The sequence below is a fragment of the Oncorhynchus tshawytscha genome, linkage group LG22, assembly GCF_018296145.1.
Source record: "Oncorhynchus tshawytscha isolate Ot180627B linkage group LG22, Otsh_v2.0, whole genome shotgun sequence".
Classification (NCBI taxonomy): domain Eukaryota; kingdom Metazoa; phylum Chordata; class Actinopteri; order Salmoniformes; family Salmonidae; genus Oncorhynchus; species Oncorhynchus tshawytscha.
Window position 1 is genome coordinate 45477787 of NC_056450.1, and position 10676 is coordinate 45488462.

The window sequence follows — 10676 nt, forward strand, 5'->3', positions numbered from 1 at the left end:
AGAGTTAATAGAGAGTTTGCTGCACTGAAAGTAAAGGGGCTGAATAATTTTGCACACCCAATCGTTTTTGATTTGTTAAAAAAGTTTGAAATATCCAATAAATGTCGTTCCACTTCATGATTGTCTCCCACTTGTTGTTGATTCTTCACAAAAAAATACAGTTTTATATCTTTATGTTTGAAGCCGGAAATGTGGCAAAAGGTCGCAAAGTTCAAGGGGGCCGAATACTTTCGCAAGGCACTGTATGTAGACCTACTGATAGCTAGCTGTAGAATAGGTTTGTATGTAGACCTACTGATAGATAGCTATAGAATAGGTTGGTATGTAGACCTACTGATAGATAGCTGTAGAATAGGTTTGTATATAGAGCTACTGATAGCTAGCTGTAGATCTACTGATAGATTTAAAATAGGTTTGTTTGTAGACCTACTGATAGCTGTAGAATAGGTTTGTATATAGAGCTACTGATAGCTAGCTGTAGATCTACTAATAGATTTCAAATAGGTTTGTATGTAGACCTACTGATAGCTAGCTGTAGACTTACTGATAGCTGTAGAATAGGTTTGTATGTAGACCTACTGATGGCTAGCTGTAGAATAGGTTTGTATGTAGACCTACTGATAACTAGCTGTAGATCTACTGATAGCTAGCTGTAGAATAGGTTTGTATGTAGACCTACTGATAGCTGTAGAATAGGTTTGTATATAGACCTACTGATAGCTAGCTGTAGAATAGGTTTGTGTATAGACCTACTGATAGCTAGCTATAGATCTACTGATAGATGTAGAATAGGTTTGAATGTAGACCTACTGACAGCTGTAGAATTGTATGTAGACCTACTGATAGCTAGCTGTATACCTACTGATAGCTAGCTGTAGACTAGGTCTGAATGTAGACCTACTGATAGCTAGCTGTAGACTAGGTCTGAATGTAGACCTACTGATAGCTAGCTGTAGAATAGGTTTGAATGTAGACCTACTGATAGCTAGCTGTAGACCTACTGATAGCTAGCTGTAGATCTACTGATGGCTAGCTGTAGAATAGGTTTGTATGTAGACCTACTGATAGCTAGCTGTATACCTACTGATAGATATCTGTAGAATAGGTTTGTATGTAGACCTACTGATAGCTAGCTGTAGACCTACTGATAGCTAGCTGTAGATCTACTGATGGCTAGCTGTAGAATAGGTTTGTATGTAGACCTACTGATAGCTAGCTGTATACCTACTGATAGATATCTGTAGAATAGGTTTGTATGTAGACCTACTGATAGCTAGCTGTAGACCTACTGATAGCTAGCTGTAGAATAGGTTTGCATGTAGACCTACTGATAGCTAGCTGTAGAATAGGTTTGTATGTAGACCTACTGATAGCTAGCTGTAGACCTACTGATAGCTAGCTGTAGAATCGGTTTGTATGTAGACCTACTGATAGCTAGCTGTAGAATAGGTTTGAATGTAGACCTACTGATAGCTAGCTGTAGACCTACTGATAGCTAGCTGTAGACCTACTGATAGCTGTAGAATAGGTTTGTATGTAGACCTACTGATAGCTAGCTGTAGAATAGGTTTGTATGTAGACCTACTGATAGCTAGCTGTAGAATAGGTTTGTATGTAGACCTACTGATAGCTAGCTGTAGAATAGGTTTGTATGTAGACCTACTGATAGCTAGCTGTAGAATAGGTTTGTATGTAGACCTACTGATAGCTAGCTGTAGAATAGGTTTGTATGTAGACCTACTGATAGCTAGATGTAGACCAACTGATAGCTAGCTGTAGAATTGGTTTTAATATAGACCTACTGATATCTAACTGTAGAATAGGTTTGTATGTAGACCTACTGATAGATATCTGTAGAATAGGTTGGTATTTAAAAAACATTTAAATCACCTTTAGTTAACCAGGTAGGCTAGTTGAGAGCAAGTTCTCATTTGCAACTGCGACCTGGCCAAGATAAAGCAAAGCAGTTTGACACAAACAACAACACAGAATTACACATGGAATAAACAAACATATAGTTAATAATACAGTAGAAAAATCTATATACAGCATGTGGAAATGAGGTAAGATAAGAGACGTAAGGCAATGAATAGGCCATGGTGGCAAAGTAATTACAGTATAGCAATTAAACACTGGAGTGATAGATGTGCAGAAGATGAATGTGCAAGTAGAGATACTGGGGTGCAAAGCAGGAAGATTAATAAATAAATACAGTATGGGGAGGTAGGTAGTTGGATGGGCTGTTTACAGATGGGCTATGTACAGGTGCAGTGATCTGTGAGCTGCTCTGAAAGCTGGTGCTTAAAGCTAGTGAGGGAGATATGAGTCTCCAGCTTCAGAGATTTTTGAAGTTCGTTCCAGTCATTGGCAGCAGAGAACTGGAAGGAGAGGTGGCCAAAGGAAGAATTGGCTTTGGGGGTGACCAGTGAAATATACCTGCTGGAGCACGTGCTACGGGTGGATGATGCTATGGTGACCAGTGAGCTGAGATAAGGCGGGGCTTTACCTAGCACTTGTAGATGACCTGGGGGCAGTGGGTTTGGCGATGAGTATGAAGCGAAGGCCAGCCAACGAGAGCATACAGGTCGCAGTGGTGGGTAGTATATATGGCTTTGGTGACAAAACGGATGGCACTGTGATAGACTGCATCCAATTTGTTGAGTACAGTGTTGGAGACTATTTTGTAAATGACATGGCCGATGTCGAGGATTGGCAGGATGGCAACATGAGTGAAGGATGCTTTGTTGCGAAGTAGGAAGCCAATTCTAGATTTAATTTTGGATTGGAGATGTTTAATGTGAGTCTGTAAGGAGAGTTTACAGTCTAACCAGACACCTAGGTATTTGTAGATGTCCACATATTCTAAGTCAGAACCGTCCAGAGTAGTGATGCTGGTCGGGCGGGCAGGTGCAGGCAGCGATCGGTTGAAGAGCATGCATTTAGTTTTACTTGCATTTAAGAGCAGTTTGAGGCCACGGAAGGAGAGTTGTAATGGCATTGAAGCCCGTCTGGAGGTTTGTGAACACAGTGTCCAATGAAGGGCCAGAAGTATACAGAATGGTATCGTCTGCATAGAGGTGGATCAGTCGACTCACCAGCAGCAAGAGAGACCTCATTGATGTATACAGAGAAGAGAGTCGGTCCAAGAATTAAACCCTGTGGCACCCCCATAGAGACTGCCAGAGGTCCGGACAGCAGACCCTCCGATTTGACACACTGAACTCTGTCTGAGAAGTAGTTGGTGAACCAGGCAAGGCAGTCATTTGAGAAACCAAGGCTGTTGAGTCTGCCGATAAGAATGCGGTGATTGACAGAGTCGAAAGCCTTGGCCAGGTTGATGCATACGGCTGCACAGTGTTGTATTTTATCGATGCCGGTTATGGTATGATTTAAGACCTTGAGCGTGGCTGAGGTGCACCCATGACCAGCTCGAAAACCAGATTGCATAGCGGAGTAGGTACGGTTGGATTCGAAATGGCTTTTGAAGACCTTGGAAAGGCGGGGTAGGATAGATTTAGGTCTGTAATAGTTTGGGTCTAGAGTGTCCCCCCCTTTGAAGAGGGGGATGACCGCGGCAGATTTCCAATCTTTGGGGATCTCAAACGATACAGAAGAGAGGTTAAACAGACTAGTAATAGGGGTTGCAAAAATTGCGGCTGATAGTTTTAGAAAGAAAGGGTCCAGATTGTTTTGTAGGGGTCCAGATTTAGCAGCTCTTTCAGAACATCGGCTATCTGGATTTGGGTGAAGGAGAAATGGAGAGGCTTGGGCAAGTTGCTGTGGGGGGTGCAGAGCTGTTGACCAGGGTAGGGGTGGCCAGGTGGAAAGCATGGCCGGCCATAGAAAAATGGTTATTGAAATTCTCGATTATCGTAGATTTATCGGTGGTGACAGTGTTTCCTAGCCTCAGTGCAGTGGTCAGCTGTGAGGAGGTGCTCTTATTCTCCATGGACTTTACAGTGTCCCAGAACTTTTTGGAGTTTGTGCTACATGATGCAAATTTCTGCTAGCCTTTGCTTTCCTAACTGCTTGTGTTTATAGGTTCCTAACTTCCCTGAAAAGTTGCATATCGTGGGGGCTATTCGATGCTAATGCTGTACGCCACAGGATGTTTTTGTGCTGGTCAAGGGCAATCAGGTCTGGAGTGAACCAAGGGCTATATCTTTTCTTCATTCTACATTTTTTTGAAAGGGGCATGCTTATTTAAGATGGTGAGGAAATTACTTTTAAAGAACGACAAGGCATCCTCTACTGACGGAAGGAGGTCAATATCCTTCCAGGATTCCCGGGCCAGGTCGATTAGAAAGGCCTGCTCACTGAAGTTTTTTAGGGAGTGTTTGACAGTGATGAGGGGTGGTCGTTTGACATCGGACCCATTACGGACGCAGGCAATGAGGCAGTGATCGCTGAGATCCTGGTTGAAGACAGTAGAGGTGTATTTAGAGGGCAGGTTGGTCAGGGTGATATCTATGAGGGTGCCCGTTTTTACAGATTTAGGGTTGTACCTGGTAGGTTCCATGATCATTTGTGTGAGATTGAGGATCTATAGACAACAACAGGATAACATATGTGACAGGAAATGACTATAGACAACAACAAGATAACATATGTGACAGGAAATGACTATAGACAACAACAGGATAACATATGTGACAGGAAATGACTATAGACAACAACAAGATAACATATGTGACAGGAAATGACTATAGACAACAACAAGATAACATATGTGACAGGAAATGACTATAGACAACAACAAGATAACATATGTCACAGGAAATGACTATAGACAACAACAGGATAACATATGTGACAGGAAATGACTATAGACAACATCAGGATAACATATGTGACAGGTAATGACTATAGACGACAACAAGATAACATATGTGACAGGTAATGACTATAGACAACAACAGGATAACATATGTGACAGGTAATGACTATAGACAACAACAAGATAACATATGTGACAGGTAATGACTATAGACAACAACAGGATAACATATGTGACAGGTAATGACTATAGACAACAACAGGATAACATATGTGACAGGTAATGACTATAGACAACAACAGGATAACATATGTGACAGGTAATGACTATAGACAACAACAGGATAACATATGTGACAGGAAATGACTATAGACAACAACAGGATAACATATGTGACAGGTAATGACTATAGACAACAACAAGATAACATATGTGACAGGTAATGACTATAGACAACAACAAGATAACATATGTGACAGGTAATGACTATAGACAACAACAGGATAACATATGTGACAGGTAATGACTATAGACAACAACAAGATAACATATGTGACAGGTAATGACTATAGACAACAACAGGATAACATATGTGACAGGAAATGACTATAGACAACAACAGAATAACATATGTGACAGGTAATGACTATAGACAACATCAGGATAACATATGTGACAGGAAATGACTATAGACAACAACAGGATAACATATGTGACAGGTAATGACTATAGACAACAACAGGATAACATATGTGACAGGAAATGACTATAGACAACAACAGGATAACATATGTGACAGGTAATGACTATAGACAACATCAGGATAACATATGTGACAGGAAATGACTATAGACAACAACAGGATAACAAATGTGACAGGAAATGACTATAGACAACAACAGGATAACAAATGTGACAGGAAATGACTATAGACAACAACAAGATAATATATGTGACAGGTAATGACTATAGACAACAACAAGATAACATATGTGACAGGAAATGACTATAGACAACAACAAGATAACATATGTGACAGGTAATGACTATAGACAACAACAAGATAACATATGTGACAGGTAATGACTATAGACAACAACAGGATAACAAATGTGACAGGAAATGACTATAGACAACAACAGGATAACAAATGTGACAGGAAATGACTATAGACAACAACAAGATAATATATGTGACAGGTAATGACTATATACAACAACAAGATAACATATGTGACAGGTAATGACTATAGACAACAACAGGATAACAAATGTGACAGGAAATGACTATAGACAACAACAGGATAACATATGTGACAGGTAATGACTATAGACAACATCAGGATAACATATGTGACAGGTAAATGAAATCTAATTTTATGGAGGAGTAGATTATATCTATCATCCTAATGGAGGAGTAGATTATATCTATCATCCTAATGGAGGAGTAGATTACATATATCATCCTGTAGATTACATCTATCATCCTGTAGATTACATCTATCATCCTGTAGATTACATCTATCATCCTAATGGAGGAGTAGATTACATATATCATCCTAATGGAGGAGTAGATTACATCTATCATCCTGTAGATTACATCTATCATCCTGTAGATTACATCTATCATCCTAATGGAGGAGTAGATTACATCTATCATCCTAATGGAGGAGTAGATTACATCTATCATCCTAATGGAGGAGTAGATTACATATATCATCCTGTAGATTACATCTGTCATCCTAATGGAGGAGTAGATTACATCTGTCATCCTAATGGAGGAGTAGATTACATCTATCATCCTAATGGAGGAGTAGATTACATCTATCATCCTAATGGAGGAGTAGATTACATCTGTCATCCTAATGGAGGAGTAGATTACATCTATCATCCTAATGGAGGAGTAGATTACATATATCATCCTAATGGAGGAGTAGATTACATCTGTCTAATGGAGGAGTAGATTACATATATCATCCTAATGGAGGAGTAGATCCTAATGGAGGTAGATTACATATATCATCCTAAGTAGATTACATATGTCATCCTGTAGATTACATCTGTCATCCTAATGGAGGAGTAGATTACATATATCATCCTAATGGATGTGTAGATTACATATGTCATCCTGTAGATTACATCTGTCATCCTAATGGAGGAGTAGATTACATCTGTCATCCTAATGGAGGAGTAGATTACATATATCATCCTGTAGATTACATCTATCACTTCACTGTAGGGGAGAGTAGTTCACTGTAGGGGAGAGTAGTTCACTGTAGGGGAGAGTAGTTCACTGTAGGGGATAGTAGTTCACTTCACTGTAGGGGATAGTAGTTCACTTCACTGTAGGGGAGAGTAGTTCACTTCACTGTAGGGGAGAGTAGTTCACTGTAGGGGATAGTAGTTCACTTCACTGTAGGGGATAGTAGTTCACTTCACTGTAGGGGAGAGTAGTTCACTGTAGGGGAGAGTAGTTCACTTCAATGTAGGGGAGAGTAGTTCACTGTAGGGGAGAGTAGTTCACTGTAGGGGAGAGTAGTTCACTTCAATGTAGGGGAGAGTAGTTCACTGTAGGGGAGAGTAGTTCTCTTCAATGTAGGGGGAGTAGTTCACTGTAGGGGAGGTAAGGAAAACTGATGTTACCCCATTAAACAAACATTCTGTTGTCTTGGTTACATTGGTTCTCTTTCATTTCCCATATGGAGCCAGGGGCTGGACGCCAGAGGTCAGGGTTAGAGGTCAGGGAATTAGGGTTGCAAAATACACCCCCCCCAATAAAACCATCTCAGGTTTTCTAGAAATCCCAGTTAGACTATTTCTGGATTTCCTGCTTATTCCCTCCTGATTTCAGGATTCCTTCTACTGGGATTTCTGGAAAAACTTTTTTGAAAAGTAAAAGGAACTTTGCAGCCCTAGTCAAGGGTCAGGGGTAAGAGGTCAGATAGCTGTGAAACTGTAGCCACCTGGTCCTGAGTGTCTGTCCCTCCGTCCATCCATTCAAGTCTGCCTGTCTCCCTCTCTCCTCTCCTTCCCCTCACTCACTCTCTCCTTCCCCCTTTCCTCTTCCTCCCTCTCCCTCTCTCTTCTTCCCCCTCTTCCTCTCTCTTCCTTCCCCCTCTCCCCCTCTCTCCTTCTCCTGTAGATGCGTGTAGTCAATGCCTTCCGTACCAACGTGTACGAGACCCGAGAGAAAACGGAATCACGGAACTCCATCCATAACTTCATGGCTCACCCAGAATTCCTGATCAATGATCTCATCCATAACATCCCTCTGATCGACGACACAGACATCGACGAGGAGTCAGAGCTGAGTCGATACCAGCACCACCTCCACCCTGCCCTCCGCAAGCCCCCTCCACCCCCGCCCAGCCCCCGTCCTCCTCCCGCTCCCGCCCGCCAAGGCCCTACCGACAACACAGTCTCCCCGTCACCCCTACCAACATAAACAACAACGCAACACTGGTCACCTTTGGCAACACAAACAACAAGGCTGTTTCCCCAGGTAACCGGTGCATCAATTATGAAGTTGCAACCAGAGCTACAACAGCGCTAGGGGTAACAGGTTCCTAGCCCCCTCCTCCTGTCCTCCTCTCCGTTGCTCTCCCGTCCTCCTCCTCTACTGCTTTCAGACATCCTTATAACTCATGAACAGATGCAGGGAGGAAAGGACAGACAGACTTACAGGCAGGAGGGGAGAGAGAGACAGGCTGACAGGGAGAAGAGACAATAGACAGACATTTTAAAGGAGAACATTTTTTCACCATCAAAGAGGAGGGGTGTAAAGGAGTCTAGGTTCTGACTGGAGGGAGAAGTTAAGCCCTTCCTTCCTGCTTCTTCTCTTATCGCTATTACCAGGCTACTATACCACGGGAGAGAGGGGGAGTGATCTGCTATGACCAGGCTACTATACTACAGGAGAGAGGAGGAGTGATCTGCTGTGACCAGGCTACTACACTACAGGAGAGAGGAGGAGTGATCTGCTATGACCAGGCTACTATACTACAGGAGAGAGGGGGAGTGATCTGCTATGACCAGGCTACTATACTACAGGAGAGAGGAGGAGTGATCTGCTATGACCAGGCTACTATACCACAGGAGAGAGGAGGAGTGATCTGCTATGACCAGGCTACTATACTACAGGAGAGAGGAGGAGTGATCTGCTGTGACCAGGCTACTACACTACAGGAGAGAGGAGGAGTGATCTGCTATGACCAGGCTACTATACTACAGGAGAGAGGGGGAGTGATCTGCTATGACCAGGCTACTATACTACAGGAGAGAGGAGGAGTGATCTGCTATGACCAGGCTACTATACTACAGGAGAGAGGAGGAGTGATCTGCTGTGATTAGTACAACCAGGGGAGAACAGCTGCCTGCTCTTTCAAGGCCGAACGGGGCACTGCAGGCAACGTTTTGAGAAAGTAGGATCCACCAATATAGTCAATGGGAGTATGACGATCATCGTGGTCAATATTTGTGGATGTACCATTTTTCCTAACACAATCATTGTACCAATACTTGCTTCTATTTCACCAGATGTATGTCTTTGAACCGATTATTTAAAAATTGATAATATGCAGCCTGCAGTACCCCGGTCAGTCTTCAGAGGGGGTAGAACTGAGGTAGCCTGCAGTACCCCGGTCAGTCTTCAAGAGGGGGTAGAACTGAGCTAGCCTGCAGTACCCCGGTCAGTCTTCAAGAGGGGGCAGAACTGAGCTAGCCTGCAGTACCCCGGTCAGTCTTCAGAGGGGGTAGAACTGAGCTAGCCTGCAGTACCCCGGTCAGTCTTCAAGAGGGGGCAGAACTGAGCTAGCCTGCAGTACCCCGGTCAGTCTTCAGAGGGGGTAGAACTGAGCTAGCCTGCAGTACCCCGGTCAGTCTTCAAGAGGGGGTAGAACTGAGCTAGCCTGCAGTACCCCGGTCAGTCTTCAAGAGGGGGTAGAACTGAGCTAGCCTGCAGTACCCTGGTCAGTCTTCAAGAGGGGATAGAACTGAGCTAGCCTGCAGTACCCCGGTCAGTCTTCAAGAGGGGGTAGAACTGAGCTAGCCTGCAGTACCCCGGTCAGTCTTCAAGAGGGGGTAGAACTGAGCTAGCCTGCAGTACCCCGGTCAGTCTTCAAGAGGGGGCAGAACTGAGCTAGCCTGCAGTACCCCGGTCAGTCTTCAAGAGGGGGCAGAACTGAGCTAGCCTGCAGTACCCCGGTCAGTCTTCAAGAGGGGGCAGAACTGAGCTAGCCTGCAAAGCGTTTTTTTATCCGCGCCAAACTTGATGCAAAACCATTGCCCACGAGTAACCTAGCAACATTTAAAGCTGCGCTGACTGGTCAGAGTTCGGACCTTCCCTGTGAATAAATGGACGTGAGAGAGGAAGAACGCTAGAGGGGGAGTCCCCGCGGACGGGAAGTTCTGAGTTTGCTCATGCCTGCCATGCCACTAGCAAACACTGTGGCCCCATCCAACGATACCCCCGGACAGGGCCAACCAGGCAGAATATAACCCCTCCAACGATACCCCCGGACAGGGCCAACCAGGCAGAATAGAACCCCTCCAACGATGCCCCCGGACAGGGCCAACCAGGCAGAATAGAACCCTCCAACGATACCCCGGACAGGGCCAACCAGGCAGAATAGAACCCCTCCAACGATACCCCGGACAGGGCCAACCAGGCAGAATAGAACCCCTCCAACGATACCCCGGACAGGGCCAAGCAGGCAGAATAGAACCCCTCCAACGATACCCCCGGACAGGGCCAACCAGGCAGAATAGAACCCTCCAACGATACCCCGGACAGGGCCAACCAGGCAGAATAGAACCCCTCCAACGATACCCCCGGACAGGGCCAACCAGGCAGAATAGAACCCTCCAACGATACCCCCGGACAGGGCCAACCAGGCAGAATA

The 10676-nt window shown here is 44.1% G+C and overlaps 1 protein-coding gene across 1 annotated transcript in view; it reads left to right on the forward strand.

The window, feature by feature from the left end:
• The window catches only part of LOC112221360 (plasma membrane calcium-transporting ATPase 3), a 143793-nt gene extending 133437 nt beyond the window's left edge, over window positions 1-10356 (forward strand). The window contains exon 27 of the mRNA XM_042304342.1: window positions 7919-10356. Within this exon, the coding sequence (XP_042160276.1) occupies window positions 7919-8221 (303 nt within the window). The 3' untranslated portion in view covers window positions 8222-10356. The remainder of the gene's footprint in view (window positions 1-7918) is intronic.
• The last annotated feature ends 320 nt before the right edge of the window (window positions 10357-10676 follow it).